This window comes from Cicer arietinum, chromosome 2 (genome assembly GCF_000331145.2).
Source record: "Cicer arietinum cultivar CDC Frontier isolate Library 1 chromosome 2, Cicar.CDCFrontier_v2.0, whole genome shotgun sequence".
NCBI lineage: Eukaryota > Viridiplantae > Streptophyta > Magnoliopsida > Fabales > Fabaceae > Cicer > Cicer arietinum.
Window position 1 is genome coordinate 43,820,621 of NC_021161.2, and position 19,463 is coordinate 43,840,083.

The 19,463-nt window shown below is 31.2% G+C and overlaps 2 protein-coding genes across 5 annotated transcripts; one reads left to right on the plus strand and one right to left on the minus strand.

The window, feature by feature from the left end:
* Positions 1-5,068: 5,068 nt before the first annotated feature.
* LOC101498684 (expansin-A4) lies at positions 5,069-7,215 on the plus strand. The gene is made up of 3 exons (XM_004490831.4): positions 5,069-5,288; positions 5,443-5,761; positions 6,560-7,215. Exons 1-3 carry the CDS (start codon positions 5,135-5,137, stop codon positions 6,867-6,869), a joined length of 783 nt encoding a protein of 260 aa, XP_004490888.1. The 5' UTR covers positions 5,069-5,134; the 3' UTR covers positions 6,870-7,215.
* A 1,253-nt stretch (positions 7,216-8,468) lies between these two features.
* Positions 8,469-16,394, minus strand: LOC101499007 (protein INVOLVED IN DE NOVO 2-like). Of its 4 annotated transcripts, none has more exons than XM_004490834.4 (12): positions 16,146-16,394; positions 14,585-14,937; positions 13,936-14,268; positions 13,395-13,757; positions 12,831-13,187; positions 11,750-12,739; positions 10,825-11,006; positions 10,385-10,474; positions 9,994-10,284; positions 9,397-9,606; positions 8,980-9,221; positions 8,469-8,670 (listed from the first exon to the last, which is right to left on the minus strand). In XM_004490834.4, exons 2-11 carry the CDS (start codon positions 14,898-14,900, stop codon positions 8,985-8,987), a joined length of 3,369 nt encoding a protein of 1,122 aa, XP_004490891.1. In that variant the 5' UTR covers positions 14,901-14,937; positions 16,146-16,394; the 3' UTR covers positions 8,469-8,670; positions 8,980-8,984. The 4 variants fall into 4 exon arrangements, with proteins under 4 accessions (XP_004490891.1, XP_004490890.1, XP_073221214.1 ...); XM_004490833.4 differs by having other exon boundaries at positions 8,469-8,675; XM_073365113.1 differs by having other exon boundaries at positions 8,469-8,708.
* Between the last annotated feature and the right edge of the window lie 3,069 nt (positions 16,395-19,463).

The window sequence follows — 19,463 nt, forward strand, 5'->3', positions numbered from 1 at the left end:
CATACACTTGAATGACAATTTTCTCTACCAACTTTTCTTTTTGGAGAAAAAAAGAGTCACAAGTACGGTGGGAAGACTCAACCTTGTCCTGCAAAGGTACGGCGAAATACGTGGAGCGATGAATGCGGTGTGAAGCTTTGATGGAATTTAGTGGGACCCACTTAACTACATCTACCGCCGTTCAATTTATTCCACTTTCACCGTTAATGCTTACTTAGCATCTTCCTAAAGTTTCAACTTATTATCCACCAAATAGAAAAGACAATAAAAATCACTATTTATTGTGTTGAACTTTTTCTATCATAATCTCCCTTGTTCACATCTTAATGGATGAATGTTATAAGGTAAGGTTTAGGTAGCATTTCAAAAAGGTCATTTCAGCGAGTGTTTTTTAAAAATAAAATAGTAAAAATAAATGATAAGTTTTTTTATTTTATAAATAGATCAAATAATAAATAAATTTGCAAATAATTGTAGAGTATTAAATTTAAACTCATAATATGATATTTAGTATAATAATATTAATATTTGTCAGTTGAATTATAATATTAAAAATAAATTATTCATGATTAATTAAAATTAATTTGTGTACTTCATTGATTATGTCAAATTTAAAATTAAAAAAATCAGTATAGCACATTTGATTGATATTAGATAAATTATGTTTGAAGTATATATCAAATAAAATATATATGAAATTAAAAAATTAGTATATTTAATTAACAAAAAAAAATAGTATATAAATGCAATGTATATCATACTTGTAGAAAAATAAATAAATATTGAAATTTATGTAAGCAATATGGTTTTTATTCGATTCAGTTTTGAAAATGCAATCTAAAATCCGACTCGTGTGGTTTTCACAAAATAACATAAAAAATCTAAAACTTTTTAAACTCATAAGTAAGTAACTCTCGTTCCATCTCTCCGAATTGAAAATGAAACGGGTTGATCTCTCTATGCCACCTTTCTACAAAGACAAATATCATACCAGCATCAGCCATAGTTAAGTAAGCTGAAAACAAATGTAGCAGCCCAAATTCTCGAATTCAATGTTATACAACACCTGGTACATGAACTTCAACAAATTTTTTTAGCTTCTAAACATGTGTAATCACCATTAATGAGTCACGATCCTACGAGTAATTAAAGAACATAACAATAAATACTTATTCTTAATTAAAAAAATTAATTAATTAAAATTTACCTCTCATTCCCATATCCTACAAGCCATGTGGTGTTCATACTGTGTCAACAAGATGTCGCCAATGGTCCTCCGAGGAATCCGGACTGCTGATCCTACTCTTAGACGTTCTAGTCAGCCTCATCACTATCCTGGTCAGCCTCATCAACATCCTCCTGCATCTGCTCTCTTCCTCAGCACACTGCTAAATTTCTGCAGACTCAGAGACATCATCCTCCACATGTGCAGGCTCAACGACATCCTCCTGAATATTCTATATATGATGACGCTGACGAGGTGGACGATTTGCTCCATTCTGCCATCTGTGTAATATTGTAGATGGAATTCTATTCGCTCCATCGCTAATATTACCTCTCATAATGCCTCAGACAATAATTCAAATAATTTTCTCAAATGCACCCCTGGTTCTAGGCACGGAAAAAATTAGTTAACATAATTATTATATTAATATTAATAATTAAAAAAAATAGAAAAAATATAAATTTCGAAACTTTCAAAAGCTTCGAATGTATGTTAATTTTGAAAGTTTCTAGCAAATGACAAATTTTTGAAGGTTCTGATAAGGTTAATTTCGAAAGTTTTGAGCAATGCTAAAGTTGCGAAATTTTGAGTAGGTCTATTTCGAAAGCTTCAAGCAATGCAAAAGTATCGAAGGTTTATGGTAGGTCAATTCGAAAGTTTTGAGCTATGCCAAAGTTTCGAAGGTTTCTGGAAAAGTTTCGAAGGTTTGAAAAATCTGAAAAAGATTCAAAGTTTGAAAGCTTTGAAGGTTTGAAATTTCTGAAATGTTATATTTCAAAAATTTCGAAATCTTCGAAAGTATGAAAAATCTAGAAGAAAAAAAGCGTGTTTCGAAAGTTTCAAATTGTTTGAAACTTTCGAAATTCTAGAGAAAATGTGTTTCGAAAATTTTGAAATGTTCGAGAGGTACTTACTTATAGGTTTCAAAGGTTTTAAGTTTTTTTATATTATTTTGTGAAAACCACACAAAACGGAATTTAAATTGCATTTTCAAATCTGAATCGAATAAAAAAAAACTAATATTTAGAGTTTGTTTCACAAAGAAAAAGAAAACAACTTTATAGCATATAACTTACAATGTTTACACGAATAATTTTGTTTGACAACTATTTTTTCTTAAGATCTTACAACGTTTTTCTTCTTCGGGTGTATAGTATTTATTGACAAACAAGTAACACATAAATTTTATAGTTTATAGTATTTTATTTTGTTCCATTTTTACCTTCAATATAAGAAAATAATATACTATTAAAGTTACAATACTGTCCACTTAAAATTTAGTCTTTTTGTTATAAAAAAGAAAAAAAAACTGCATAATAAATACCATAAAAGAAATTAAAAAAACTGGATAATAAAAATCATAAAAAAATTAAAATAAAGATAACAAGAAAAATATAATTCTCATAAAACTAAAAAAAAAAATAGTAAGAAATAAGTAATCCGTGTAAAACTGCTAACCAACAGTAAAAAAGCTGCACATAAAACAGTAAAAAAATTGTCAATGATATAATTAATCTTTAAAGTAAAACTATCTATCAATACATTAAGGAGACAAATTGAGAGTTGTTGTTTCAATGTAAAATTAGATAAATGTCGTCTAATGTTAAGATTTTAACGGAATTATTAATGTAGAAATTAAAGAGTAAGAGTCTTATGAGTTAAATATTTGTAATTGATAAATATAAAAAATGATGGGATATAAATTATGTCTTTTTTTTCTCTCTTCAATTTAAATACTATTTAAAAACTTAAGACATATATTTGTCAATGATAAATATAAAAATTATATGATAAATACTTGTCACTAATACATAAAAAATATGAAATAAATATTTGTCAATAATAAATTATTGGACAAGTTTTTGCTATTGATACATAAAAAAATACGGAAAATATTTGTAATTAATAAATATAAGAAAAATATTAAATAAATATTTTTCACTATTAAATAAAAAATATTGTCAATAATAAATATAAAAAATTATGGAACATATATTTTATGACTAATACATGAAAATATGAAGAAGAAAAAATCAACTATTAATATGAGAAAAGAAATAGCTATAAAAAAATTTAATATTGCCTTTATTAATTTTAACTACAAATGTCAATAAACTGAAACATATACCTGTCCTATAATAAAATAACTCCAAAAAAAAAAACCAACATTTTAAAAGAAGTGGGTTTTTTTTGGAAGAAAATAGTTTTTAGAAATTAAGAAGTGGGAAAATGAAGTGGTTTTTAGAAGTTAGAAATTGATAATTTACTATTTCTTTTTTAAAAAATTACATAGGACATATTTTTTTTTAAAATAGGTCACACCAAATATTTGTCATTGAGAAATATTAAAAAATTACATAATAAATATTTATAACTATTAAATACAAAAAAATACATAATAAATATTTTTAGTTAAATAAATATAAAAAAGAACGGGAAATTTTTTTGTTACTCATAGATAAAAATATAAAGGACAAATATTTAAAGAACATGTGATAAATTTTTATAATTGATACATAAAAAATAGACGACACAAATATTTGTTAATGATAAATATTAAAAATCATTGAACAAATATTTATTACTCTGATACATTAAAAAATAGAGGATAAATATTTGTCATTAATAAATATCTAAAAAAAACGAAATAAATATTTATAAATGATACATAAAAAATACGAGAAAAATATTTTTAAGTGATATACATAAAAAAATCACAGGATAAATATTTTTTGTCAATGTATAAAAAATAAGAGACAAATATTTAGAACAGATAAATATTTAAAAAAACAAAAGGACAAATATTTTCATTGTCACATACAAATACACAACACAAATATTTATTATTAATAAATATAAAATAAATATTTATCATTAATACATAAAATGAGATTATTTTGTTTAAAATTTAAAAGAGATACTTCTAAAATAACAACAACGTGTCACGCGTACGTGACCACATGTTTCTTGCTAGAAATAATTAAAAATATATTTTATATTATTTTACTTTTAAATTAGTTTAATTGTTAATTTTATCGAATATTTAAAAATTAAATTGATTAATTTTTTGGTGATTATTTTCAATCAATTAGATTACATGTATATTCGTTACAACTTTATCCGTTATCAAATAACTTATTTACTATCCACTATTTTTTAGGTCATGAAAAATTCAAGACCCTATTTTAAAGTGCAGAATTTAAAGTATTTTTTAGATTTTAAGTATAGGTTAGAGTGCAAAAATAAAATTAAGATAATCTTGGACCTCTTATCTCTTAAACTCTTATATTCCTATTTCAAATACCAATTAAAAACATAAAAAGAACAATCCAATAATTCTAAAACTAAAATTGTTCCAATGTTTTCATTTTTGGTAGCAGAACTTGTATATGAAGCAAAGAGATTTGATTTCACCCTTGTGGCCCTCAAGGGTCCTAACCTCTTTTGTCCCCTACACTCATCCACACCACAATCCTCTTCGCACCACTTTTCACTTTTCTTAATGAAGTTTGTTTTTTTACAACATTTAATGAAATTTGTTTAATGCCAATTACACGTAAACACACACAAAAGGAATTCACCAAAATTTTAAGTGAAAATATTATACAATTTCAGTATAAACTTGTATTAAATGAGAATGAGGTATTTTAACACAACTTTAAAATCTTGAAATTTGTAGTATACCATGATCTAAAGAAGACGCAAAACAAAAGCCAATTGTCATCGATCAACGGCGATAAATTAATTTGGTCTCTGAACAAATCTTCACTGTCACTTTTTATAATTTTATTTATTTGTATTTACACTCCAAAGGCCCACATTTTCTCTCTATAAATACCAACACTCTTCCATTTCCCTCCTCAAAACACACAAACTCCAAACATCCTTTTCCACACTCACAAACCATCAATGGCTAAGTTCAATAACATCATAACCATTGTCACCACCTTAACCCTTCTTCTCACTACAACCGAAGCCAGAATCCCCGGTGTCTACACCGGAGGCGCATGGCAAACCGCTCACGCCACCTTCTACGGCGGCAGCGACGCCTCCGGAACAATGGGTCAGTACAACAATAATTAATAACCACCACCCCCGTCCACGTCACTAATTCTTTCACAATTCACAACAGTCACACATCTATCATGCACAATATGTCCGACCATATTTCGTTATTTTTAATGATAATGTTTTGTTTGTTTGTTTGTTTGTTATAGGAGGCGCGTGTGGATACGGAAATTTGTATAGTCAAGGGTATGGAGTGAACACAGCGGCATTGAGCACAGCGTTGTTTAACGAAGGGTTAAGTTGTGGCGCGTGTTTTGAGATCAAGTGTTCTGATGATCCTAATTGGTGCCACGCTGGCAGTCCTTCTATTTTGGTAACAGCTACAAATTTTTGTCCACCAAATTATGCTCAACCAAGTGATAATGGTGGATGGTGTAATCCTCCAAGACCACATTTTGATCTTGCTATGCCTATGTTTCTTAAAATTGCTCAGTATCGTGCTGGCATTGTTCCTGTTTCTTACCGCCGGTAACTTCTTTTTTTCCTTTTTCTTTATTTCTATCAAACTTAGCTTTATTTTTTTTCGATAGCAAACAGAAAAATTATTAAAAGCACAATATGTGCCAAACAAAATTACTTTTATAAAATAGTGCTTTTTCTTTTTTTACTCTATTTTTAAGAAAAAAAATCAAGAACTTAAAAGCAATTTTATCTTTCTTTGCTATTTTTTCTTTTTACATTTTTTTTTCACACACCTCTCGTACATCTAGTTATTTTTCCATATTTACTAAAGTATTCTTTTTCAAAAAAATTTAGCAAAATAAATAGTTAAAAAAAATAATATTTTTTTATAGGATAACAATGCAAAACTATTTTACAACTAATCTCAAAAAAATTGGCCAAACGCGTTTAGCTTTTTACCTTCTCGAGGAGCAATACAGGATGAAAATACGGCGTCGTTAAGGTGATAAACAATGTGCTAAGATTCTGTTACGGTGGGGACTAAAAGTGGTGATTCGTGATTCCAAAAAATCCAAAACCCATCAGAACCGTTGATTGGGTGAATATTTTCGTATACCTGGACCGTTCATCTGAAACCGGTTCAGGACTTTTGACAAACCAGAACAACTTTTTAACGCGTAATAACTCGACTCACTCACGAAACGACCAAATCTAGAATCTACTTTCATGTCACTCACACTTGTACTGTACTAGTACTACTTTGTTGTTTATAAACGCTAGTAGTTATTTTTAATATACCCTTGTTGTTGTGTTTAATTACGACGTATGCCAGCGGTGATAATGATTGTATGGTTCGACGTGCAGGGTACCTTGTAGAAAGCAAGGAGGTATAAGATTCACAATAAACGGTTTCCGTTACTTCAACTTGGTTTTAATCACCAACGTCGCGGGTGCAGGGGATATCGTGAAGACGAGCGTTAAAGGTTCAAAGAGTGGTTGGATGAGCATGAGCCGTAACTGGGGTCAAAATTGGCAATCAAACGCTATTTTGATTGGTCAGTCACTTTCGTTTAGAGTGACAGCCAGTGATCGACGCACTTCCACTTCTTGGAACATTGTTCCTTCTAATTGGCAATTTGGTCAAACTTTTACTGGCAAGAATTTCCGGGTTTAGTTGCTATGTTAAAAAAAAGAGGAAAATGTACTTTTTTATAATATAATTTTGAATTTTCATTGGAATGAGGATGCGAGGGAAACATCTAGATAAGAATGGAAGAAAAAGTGGTAATGTTATGATAGTGACTAGTGAAACTTTTTTGACTTTTATTTGTCTTCTTTTGTTTTGGGGTATGGGTTTTATTTTAAGTTTTTATAGAATTTTCAGTTGTCCTTTTTGAGAGAAAATGGAGGGAAATATTATGTGGAATTTGTAAGGAGCTGAAGTGGCTTCAAAGTTCAAATTCACGAGCCCGCAGCTATGTTTTATATATTTACATTATGAAACAAGATAATTGTGTCAATCCTATTTTTTTTTCTTTTATAGTTTTACATGTTCTTTTTTTGGGGTATACATGGATAAATGTAGTTGATTTTGACCAAATGGTTCGAAATTTGTCGCCAGGTTGATTGGATTGTCTTATACCAAATCAACACCCTTGTTCTTTCTTGTTAAGTTAGAGTTTTGTTTGAATTTGGTTTAGTTAAATAAAAAATATTTGTTTGGTTACAAACATAAATAAATAATGTTTAGAAACGCTCACACAAATTTATAAAAAAAATAATAGTGAATTTTTAAAATAATTAAAATGATACGTATTTTTTGTGTGAGTGTGCCTTTTATGTTTATGAGTAAACAAGTATTTATCTAGTTACATTGTTATTACAAGTTGATTGAATGGTGATTTGCTCTTTCTACCCACAAATATGATTCGGTAGTTGAAATTTGACAAAAGTGTGTTTGATGCATGAACGTCCTTAATTAAAAGCACGCTTGCTCGCGCCGAAAAGCTAAAGTAGAAAGGGTGAAGAAAAAAAATTATGCAAATGGATGCTAATCAACTAACTGTATTTGTCTCTTTGTAGATTGGTATCCAAGAATACCTTGCGTGATGTCTTTCGTAAATTCCCTTGTTAAATTAAATAAAAGTAATACTAGTATTTGCAAAGAAATGTAGCACACATCGTCTTATAGTTTTTAATTGAATGCATATGTTTACTATTAAATTAAATGAATTTTATAACAATCCCACAAATAAAGAATAGATTCGCATTTATTTAAATAGGATACCTACAAAACGAATCAACATAAGAAAGCGACGGCACAAATGAAAATGAATAAAAAAATTCAGTTAACTTATATATAAACTAGACTTACAAAATTAGAAGCATATTGAATTTTATGTAGTTTTTCCCTCTCAAATTAATTACTCAAGCATTGATTCAAGTGGAGTGTATCACCCTTTAAAATATGTCGCTTGGTGAACAACCTTTCATTAGTAATGCCTTTCTAAAACCTTGTTGATATATGTATCTTGTGTCAAATCTAGAATTCCACAAATTTTGTCTGTACTTTAATGTCAATAAAAAAAAGGTGCATCACTCCACCACCACTAGAGGAGAATTCTCCTGGTTTTTGGCAGAAACATCTTCTAAATCTCTACGAAGAAATGTTATTTTCACAAATGTTTTACTAACTTCACACCTAAACAAAATTTTAAAATCTTTCTATAACCGTACGAAAATAGAGACTTAGATAAACTCAACTCGTTGAATATATTAAAAGCAAATTAATGAAGGCAGATAGAAATGATGTTATATACATATATGATGAAACAAATGTTTTACATAGTATGCCTCCACAAAAGCATCAAGTGTCCAGAGAAGCAAAATATTCCTCAACCATTATGCATGTGGCAGCTTGAATTCACAGCACATTTGCCTTGAGAAAAACAACGCGCTAATTCCAGCATCAGACACTAACCTTTCAGCAATATAATCCGCAGTTACATGACAACTACCAGAATTGATTCTCTCGTGTCAAATGCAATTTTAGTCATCATACATATGTTTGGTTTATGTGAGGCAAAATCGAACCTTAGTTCGAAAGGAAGTAATAAAAGCAAGTTTTTGCATTTAATTTAAAAGTTTACACTAATTTTTATACCAAACTTGAATTAAAAGTAAACCAACAGTTCAAAAGAAAATTGAACCTCATTTGGAAAATATTTTTCTTGCTATACAGTTCTAAAGAAAAATGAAGTATCTTATACAAATAGAAAACATACCAAGCTCATATCATTCCCCTTTTTTGTCTATGAAATTTCCATTGCTTCAACAAAACTTGTATTCCTTCTTGCAATGTTGCTCTCTTTCTCTTTGCATAGTTCCACAATTCCGAGGTTACATACCGCCCACTTGGATTATATTCATTTATCTCTTTCAATGCCGCCACCACGGCTTTATAGACTTCTACACTTGTCTCGTTTTTCAATTCTTTCAGCTTTTCATCTTCATCGTCTATAACTTCCTGAAATTAAAAGAAAACATGAAGCATATAAGTTTCACAAGGAAAATATATAGAGATAGATCAACCTACTGATCCAACCACATTATGATAACATTTGAAGATATCCTAATTGAAATTTTCCTAAATATAGACATCATTCTTCTTAGTCCTAAAATTAAAAAAGACACACACAAACCTGATGTTTGCCTTCAATTACAGAAATTTTAAATGGATGCCATTCAGGGTCCTTCAGATACTCTTCCCATAATGAACACAGTTCTGAAGCTCTATCTTCTGCATACTCATCATTATATTTTTTTTTCATAGCTTCTATGAATGGTCTAATATCTAGCTCCCCCATTCTCTTCACACCAATATCGCCACGACTCGGCATCTCTTTAATGCTCTGCAATAGATAAAAGCCCAAGAGAGTTTAAAAGATGTAAGGAAATTTCAGAAGATAAAAACCATGCACGACAAGTCACCACAAATGAGCATTGAAGATGCCTTCACCATATCATAGTTTAAAAAGTCAGCATATCATAGTTTAAAAGTAATTTTCTTTTCTGGCGTTGTGCAATATGCAGGACAGTCTACTCAATCATTCAATATTGTATTTAATTCATATAAACATTTATGAGCATGAAAATCATCATCTAAAAACATGATGGAGACCACACTCTAAAGAGCTAATAATTAGAACATCAGAAAATTTCAAAAACAATACCAAATTGAACAGATGTTTAACAAAATCAGCAATCTGTAAACAACAGAAGATACATTAGAAAATTACATTAATCAATTCCTTTCGAGCTTCCTGCAGTTCATCATTGCTCTTACGCTCTTTAACGATCAGTGTTTGGTTCAACGCATCCATGTCTCGAAGTGACTGTTCCTTTTCTCTTAAATCCTTATGTAAAGCATCCATTGTATACAGAACATCTAAGTCTCCATCATCATCTTCCATGTGCTTCATGACATTTAACTTTCCTTTTAGTTGCTGAATCTCCAATTCGAGATTGTGTTTCACATTTAGTTGTTTTTCAAGCCGGATGATTTTAGCATGGAGTTGCTCTTTTTGCCGCTGGATAAGTAGATAGTAAGTACCATTAACAGCTTGCTACTCTGATGCTGACATTGACATTTTTTTACTCTAACAAAGCATAAAAACAAGTTACACGAACCTTTTGATCTGCAGCCAGTTTTAAAACATTTTCACCAGCTTTCTGTTGCTCCAGAGACGCCATTTGAAGAAAGTGATTTTTAGTTGCAGTCTGAAAAGGAAACAGACATAAGCATGGAGCTAAACAAAACATTTCACAAGATTCTTAGCAACACATTATTATTGAAGGACTTCCATGACACAGAAAACAAATAATGTTAAACTTTTGGCTTATAGATTCCTCAGCAAGATCCTTCTTAGGACTTGGAGGAAAAAGAAAAATATAGGAAAATATTGGTTGTCAACTCCTTCTCTGAAGTCACTAAAACATCCAAATGTTGATAACCTTAAATTTTAATTGATCACCCTAAAACAATATTTTTCATTTTGATCTTCATTTCACATGAAATTAAATCACAGTATGATACAAGAGATGAAACAAATACTAGAAAAGCACTACACCTCATTAATCTCTTCTTCCAACTTTCTTCTTTCAGTTTCATTATGTGCCTCACGTTTTTCCAGTTCAATTCTTCGCATCTCAAGTTCTCTTTTCTGAGATTCCAGTTGCAACTTAAGCCTTTCATGACCATTTAAAATATTCTGAAAGTGTTGAGTTGCACTTGACTGTATTTTCTTCATCTCTGAACACAAGCAATGATGAAAGAATGTCATTTGAGTAGTTCAACATCATTTAAAAACAATTAATTGTTGAAAACTCAGAATTCTCACTATTTATTTGATTCTCCCAATAAAAATTGTTGAAATCAGATTCAATTTTAGTGGTCTACATGCTACCACACTAGTAGTTGTACAAACAACAACCAAGACTTTTTCCATTAAGTGGAGTCAGCTACATGAATCAAGTGATGCCAGTATATATCTCTCTAAGGAAATAAGTCTTGGTCTATAGTTTTCCTTAGTCTCTAAAGTTCACAAATAAATCATTCACCAGTATATCTCTCTTTTTGGTTTGGCCTATAGTTTTCATTAGTCTCTATCTACCCTTACTAACCTTTCTATCTGTGTTCTCCTCACACACTTAAGAAACCTAAGACGAGACTCTACCATTCTACAATAGGATCTACCCCAATTTTCTCTCTAATGATTCTATTCTGAATCCTATCTTGTCTTGTATACTCACTCGTCTATCAAACCAGTCTCGTCTCTATGATACTGAGTTTATTTTCTTGTTGGTTTTTTACCACCTAACATTCCCGGTGAGCCTTCTACAGTTGTAAACAAGTTATAGTTTCCATTACACTATAGACTCGAGCTTCCACGACTGGAAACTGGAAACTGGAAACAAGAAACGGTAACAGAAATGATTGCCAAGTAATAATCCAAATTAGAGAAAAATTGACGCAGGTTCAATAATAATAGATACCTTGACTGTGAGATTGAGTGAGCCTGTCTATTTCACCCACCACAATGTCCATGCGAAGTGTAATTTCATTGCATACTACTTCTAATTCTTTTAATTGATTGTTCTTTACTTGAAGAATTTTATTCACACTGGACACAAGTTTATCAAGCCTTCTAGCTTCTTCTTCCATGATTTCAGGTATTGTTTTGACATCACCCATCTTCTGTAGTTGTTCCCCAATTACGTTGTCCATATTGTAGTCATCAACTCGAGCAACCCACGCATAAAGACCAGACTTCATTTCAGTATAAGCAAGCCAATCATTTTTCCCATGATGATCTACTGCATATGCTTTTTCAAATGCCAATGCATTATGTAAGCCTAGCCAACTTTTATTGAATTCCACAACCGCAGCTCCAGTGTGACCCCAAGAATTCCAAAGTGTGCGGACTCTACATGGATTAAAACCCTTGCTTCGGTATTCATCCCTTAGCTTGGAACCACTTTCCCCAAAACACCGTCCATCTTCTGTCTGTCTCGTGGGAATGTTAACCACAATCCCAGTCCATGGCCACACAAACTGATTTTCAGAACTGACAAGAAGACGGCCTTTGTTTGTAGGTTTTGTTGGATGTTCCACATTCATAAGATCCTTTTCCAAATATTTATTTACAGGTTTTATTCGATATTCCATATTCATAAGATCCTTTTTCAAATATTTCACTAAAGCTAGATGATTGGCCTTTTCCAATACACTTCTCCTTTGTGCGTCACTCTGACCGACCCCTAAAGCATGATTAAGGAGTTCATTGTACTTATAATCCCATTTTCTCTTAGGGCAATATGGACACGCAAAAGTTTCTTCTGATGTTTTGACCTTGAGACTTCCCTTTTTGAGTTCTTCATAGGATTTATTTACAAACCACACATTTATTTGAGATGCCCTTTTATTAGTATCCTTCTCAGGGAGGTGACCTGTTACAGTTTCTCCTCGGTTCAACATTATGGTGCCTGAAAGACAAAATTAGTGTTAGTAATGATTCTTGTAAAGTTGATTTATAGATTACTTCCATTCCATTAAATATCATTGTGAGTTGATCACCTTCATCCATAGGTTCTGAAGAACCACCGACATTTATAAGATCCTTTTTCAAATATTTGACCAGAGCCAGATGATTGGCCTTTTCAATGGCACTTCTATTTTGTGAACTACTCCAACCCACCCCAGAAGCATGTTCAAGGATTTCCCTGTACGCGTAGTCCCGTTTTCTCTTTTTATTAGGGCAGTATGGGCAAATGAAAGTATCGTCTGAGCTTTTCACATTTTGAATCCCCTTTTTGAGTTGTTCATAAGATTTGTTTATTTGCCACCCATTTATTTGAGATGTGCTTTTATCAGAATCTTTGTCAGAGCAGCGAGTTGTCACATTTTCTGCTGGGTTTACTATAGTTCCTGAAACTGAAAGACAAAAATTTGTATCAGTACCGATTGTTGTCATGGTAATTTATCAATTTTCCGTTTTGATAAAATGTGTCTCTTTACACATCACTTCCACTAAATATCTGACATCTGTGAATTGAATTGGCCAATCTCAGTATATTCAGTAACTAGGAAAACTTGAACTGAAGTTTTATAACAAATTGCTTCCTTAATAGGGGGAATCACCTTCATTCACAGGTTCTGATGGACCAGTCACATTCATAACGATGATATCATTTTTCAAGTATTTCACTAAAGCCAGATGAGTTGCCTTTTCTCTGACACTTCTCTTTTGCGAACAACTCTGACCCACCCCAGAAGCATGTTCAAGGAGTTCCCTGTACTCATAGGTCGGTTTTCTCATTTTAGGGCAGTATGGACAAGTGAAAGCCGCATCTGAGATTCTCACATTGAGACTTCCCTTCTTGAGTTCTTTATAAAATTTATCTACATAAAACCAACTTATTTGAGATTCACTTGTATCAGTATCCTTGTTAGAGTTGTGAGCCGTGACTGTAACAGTTTGTTCTTGGCTTATCAAATTTGTACCTGAAAGACAAAACTAGTTTTAGCACTGATTGTTGCTATGATGCGCTATGGATATCTACATTATTCCATTATAATACCACTGTGAGTTGGAAAGTATCCGCATATTCAATAACTCGGAAAAATAAATTAACTTGAACTAAAATTTGGTCATAGAAGAATTTATAAACAGCAGGATCACCTTTTTCGACAGGTTTTGACGGGCCAGGCATACTTACAACATCCTTTTCCAAATATTTCAACAAAGCCAGATGATTAGCCCTCTCTCTAGCACTTCTCTTTTCTGAACTACTCCGACCCACCATAAAAGCATGTTCTAGGAGTTCCCTGTATGCATAATCTTGTTTTCTCTTAGGGCAGTATGGACATATGAAATTCCCGTCTGAGGTTTTCGCGTTTTGAGTTCCATTTTTGAGCTCTTCATAAGCTGTATCAACATACCACCAACTTATATCGGTATCCTTGATAGAACAGTGAGACATTACAGTTTGCCCCGGGCTTATAATGTTTGTACCTGAGAGACAAAAGTTAGAGTTAGCATTGACCATTGTCTAGCCGATTTACCAGAAATCTTCATTTTTCCATTCAGTATACATTTGGAACCTTGGCTAGATTTGGTCTGACGCACGGCCATCCACAAACTATAATTCGTAACTTCAGAATTCACATCAAAAGTGTCTCAGGATACGAGAAACAAGATGCAAACGTAAATCCAAACAAGTGCTCATCACCTTTGTGAAATAGCAAGTTTGTGCATATATGAAATAACAGGGAGAAAAGAAAAATTAAGAGAATCTTTTTTATGGTAACTTCATTAACAAACAGGTCACCTTGATCTACAGGTTTTGATGGACTATCTTTACTAGGAAGATCTTCTTCCAAATATTTTACCAAAGCCAGATGACTACCCTTCTCTTTAGCACTTCTCTTGTCCGAACTACTCCTACCAACCCCAGTAGCATGATTAAGTAGTTCATTGTACTTATAATCATGTTTTCTCTCAGGGCAGTACGGACAAGTGAAAGTCTCGGCTGAGGTTTTCACCTTGTGTCTCCCTTGTTTGAGTTCTTCGTAAGATGAAACAACATACCACCAACTCAATTGGGATACTGTAATACCAGTATCCTTGATAGAGCAGTGAGCCATTAGAGTTTCTCCTAGGCTCAACTCAAAATTATGGCACCTGAAAAACAAAAATTAATATTAGAACTTATAATTTAGAATTTACTTTGGAGTATGGAGTTTCAGAAGAGATAATGCATGAACAGATACAGCCTAAAACAAAAATGTCAAGAAACAGGTAAATAACTTCTGATCAAAATAACAGAAGCATTATGAAATTGTTCGTAATAACATTTCTAGTTTGTTGATTTGGATTCCCAATATTCAAAGAATGACACAATCACACAGTCATTGGTCTGGATTGTCAGATCAAAGATTAGAGGCTCGCATTGCTACTTTAATTTTCACCTGAATTACCAAAGTTGAAATATGGACCGCCCATATCAAGTGTGCGGAAAATGTGTAATTTCTGGCTGCTGGGTTCTGAATCCAATGCTTACACTTTCTTTAAAGGGAAATTGATTTGGTGCAATCAAAAGTTATTGCAGTCACCAATCTCAGACATTTATAAAAATCGGATTCATGTGAGATTTTAAATTCCTTATTTGCGAAAGTCACAATGTGAGTCATTTGGTCTTCATCTTATGACTTAAAGTCACTGACTGCATTGACTACAAGATTCCCTGACAGAGTGAGGGTTTCCTTGGATTGATTTATTCGAGCTTGTCTACTGACTTTAATACTTGTGATATTAAACGAGTTTATAGAAACAAATTAGCTTATTACCATAAGCTCTTTAGGATAGCTTACGATATCAACTCTAATAGCTTATATGAAAATAATTTTGACTTTATTTTATAGAAATGCAACCTTATGATAAATGCTTATGTAATAAACTTATGTTCAATTAAGTCGTTTATCCAAAACAAAGCCACATCCAAGTCCTTCCAAAAGAATGTCATAAATTCAACCAACATCAACTATGATCAAACAACGAAGCACAGAAACACTCCCATTTGTTTTTTATTTTTATTTTTATTTTTATTTTTATAAAAACTCTTGACCATTTCCAGTTCTTTATCCATCATCACATAAATCAACAAAGAAATCCAAAACAGAACAATAATCAAACCGAATAATAAAGCTAAGGTAAAAAAAAAAGGCAAAGAGATTAATTTATGATGTGATTCAGTAGATATAAATGAAGTCAAAAAGAAGAAAGCATTTTAATAATTATTATAATGATGAGAATTAAAGTATAAAAGATTGAAGGGAAGATTTTAGAATTTATGAATGTTAAGAGAGAGAGAGAGAGAGAGAGTTGTTGACCTTGAAGAGAGTGGAATTGGAAGCTCTGTGCATGAGATAAATCGAATTTGAAGAGGAAGAATGAAGGGAATTGTGAGAGTAAAAGTGAAAATTTTGGACAGTAATTAGGGTTTGATGTTGTGGAGTAACGAACATTGCTACCATTGCCGTTTCAAGTTTCGAAGACACACACGTTGGATTTGTTTGCCTCGAACCACCATGTTACGACACTTCACTCTCACAAACCGATAAAACATCACTAACTCTACTTCTCTAGATTCACACTTTTAACTAAATCACTTAAAATGAAATGAAATTAAATTAAATTAAACTAAATAGTTTTTTTTTAGTTTATAAAATTAAATATCATTAGTAATTGATTCCAAATGAATCGAAAAGATGACCGAGTTGGTGAATAACGAGGATGGTATTTCGACAAATACTCTAATTTTCGAGTTAGAAAGAGATTGAGTGAGAATAGATGTATGATATTAAGTGCGTACTTGGATTAAAGATGGTACTAATTGAATTGTAAAGTTGTTTGTAATCTTTGTGTCCTCGAGGATGTGATGGCACGATATTTGCTCCACGTTCGTTTCTAACCATTAGAGTTAGATTGCATCGGGGAATATTCCGTACAAAGCTTTGAGGAGGAGGATGGGGTTGAGAGACATGTTTATGACGAGTTGGGTTTTTGTTTGATCGGGAACAATAATAAATATTTTTATTTAATTATTGACAAATTACATATATATGCATATTTCGACAATAACTATCTTTTGAACTCTAGATGTTGTTATGAAATTCTTCTAAATGTCTCAACTTTCTTGAACTACATTTTTTAGAATAATATTTAAATTTATTAATAATTTATATTGTCAGTATAAATTTACATCAACTTAATTGTAATTTTGGTCCTTATATTTTCACTTACTCGCATAATTGGTCACTATGTTAAAAAATCTTTCACTTTTATGGACAATTTCAACCATTTGGTGCATCTCACTCTCCAAGGTAATATTGATATGGATCTAAATATTGGCTAAAATTCTCTTTGGGTAGCCAAATGTTGTCTCCTTTGAAAATGATGTAACTTACAGGTCTATAAGAATATTTTTATTTGACTTGTCGATCTATTAAGATCTATTTTTCATCGGTATTTGACTTGTCTTTAGGATAAGTGAATAATTTAAAAGGTTTTATATCAAAGCTTCTTCTAATATTAATAATGAAATGATCTTTTTTATGGGTGGATTGGTTAGTTATAGACACAAATGGAATTTATATCTCTCATCTGAGACTAAATGGTTGTGGTGGCATGACAAAGAGGGTCTAAAGGCCAATGAATCCTCTAAGATTCTTGGTACTACCTCATGTGGTAAAGCTTTGAAATAATTTGAAAAGATCAAAGCTCAATAAAAAGCAAAGGTTTTCAGCAAGTGAAGTTGTTGTGAGGCTTTGATGTGGTTGTGTAATGCCTTAATATGGTCATGGACATAGTAGCTTGTGGTTTGCACGTTAGTGAAAAACATTAATATTTTGTTTGAGTTATTTATATATTAGGATTCATCATATGTTTAAATAGACTAACAAATTTTTAGACCTATTAGTTATTATAGATTGAGCAAATCGAAGTTTTGATATCAACATAATGTGATATAAGTTGTATATATTTGGACCATGAACAATTTGGTCAAGAGTTCAAATCTTGACCACTACATATAGAGAAACATAAGTGGAGAGAGATAAACTCTCACGATCCAAAAATCAAACACAGTGACCGACGTTCAATCTATACTCCTAGTCTGACAAGTCTGCTAACTAACTTAACAATTAAACGATTTTCATAATTATAAATAATCATTCAAAAAATATATAATATTTCTCGATATTTCAACAAAGTATCATCTGTAACTGTAACGTTTCTAAATTTAAAAATCTTGTTTCAAACTTTTAACTGAGTTAATATTTCAAAGGGAAATCTAAATATTTAATATATTCGCAAAAGACTTTCTAGATTCAAAATAGCTGCAAAATATACCACGACTCAACAAATACTTAACAAAAGAGCCATCAACCAAATAGGCCTATAAAAAAAATGATTGACACTTGAATCTACTAACAACTTATTACTTAACTGTCTGTTAATCTGAATAAAAAAAATGAACAACATGGAGATGTAAGTCACAAATACTTAGTAAGGATACAATAACTACCACCAACTAGAAGGAAAACACAAAAACGCAAATAATTGTTTTACAATTCTGTGGCAATTATGTTAAACAAAATTACATGAAATATGGATAATTCTCAAATAAAATATACACATCATAAAATCATTAAACTTATAATTTAGCCGTTCAAATACACATATTTAAAATCCAATTTATAAAGAAGTGAAAATCACAATAAACAACCTTAAAAAAATCATAGATAATAAAACAAGTAAAAATATACATTTTTGAGAACCAAAAGACGACTTCATCTTATTGATAGTCATCTCCTCCTGATGACGACCTTTCCCTTAGGGGTGACTCCATCTAACGAGTAGTCATCTTCTCTCAATGTCGCAACGCATCATAACCATCAATTATAGAGCTTACATCTCGTTGTAGCATACTCCTCCTAAGAATGACATATTTCACCGGGACGGCTCCATCTAACGGGTAAATCTCTTCAATCAAAATGATGTAACTAGGTGCACTTACCTCCGTCAATGATTTCATAATTATAACAATGATTTCCAAAAAAACACATCTAAAGATCATTTCTCATTTCATCGTAACTCATGAAAAACATATTTAAATACTTTATAACTCTTAAATAAATCAAACTATAAACATATTATATAACAAAAACTAGTATGAAATCGAAATTTAAAGATTGTGTTCCCCAATTTTTAAATAAATACTTTAACATAGAAAATAAGTAAAATAATAATTATAGCATAATAAAAAGATGTGATAATGATAGTCACTCACAACTATAGATAATCGACTAAATTTGTTCTCCAACAACTCCTAAAATAGCAGACATGACCTCACCTAACAAATCTGAATATCAAAAAATTTCTCAAGACTTTAGAAAACTTATTCTAAAGTTTAGCTAACTATAAGAAACCATAATTTTTTTTTTTAAATCTACTATATGCACCAAAATAATATTTTAAACACAACTATATTTTTCTAGAGATTCATTCTTAGTATTAGTGTTGTGTTTTTACATCAAAGAGTCTTAATAAATACCTTTCAAATAATTGATACTCTTCTCATTCCTTTACTCACTAACCCTAACCCCAAAATTCTAACCAAGGGCATTTGTATGAGTATAAAAAGATAT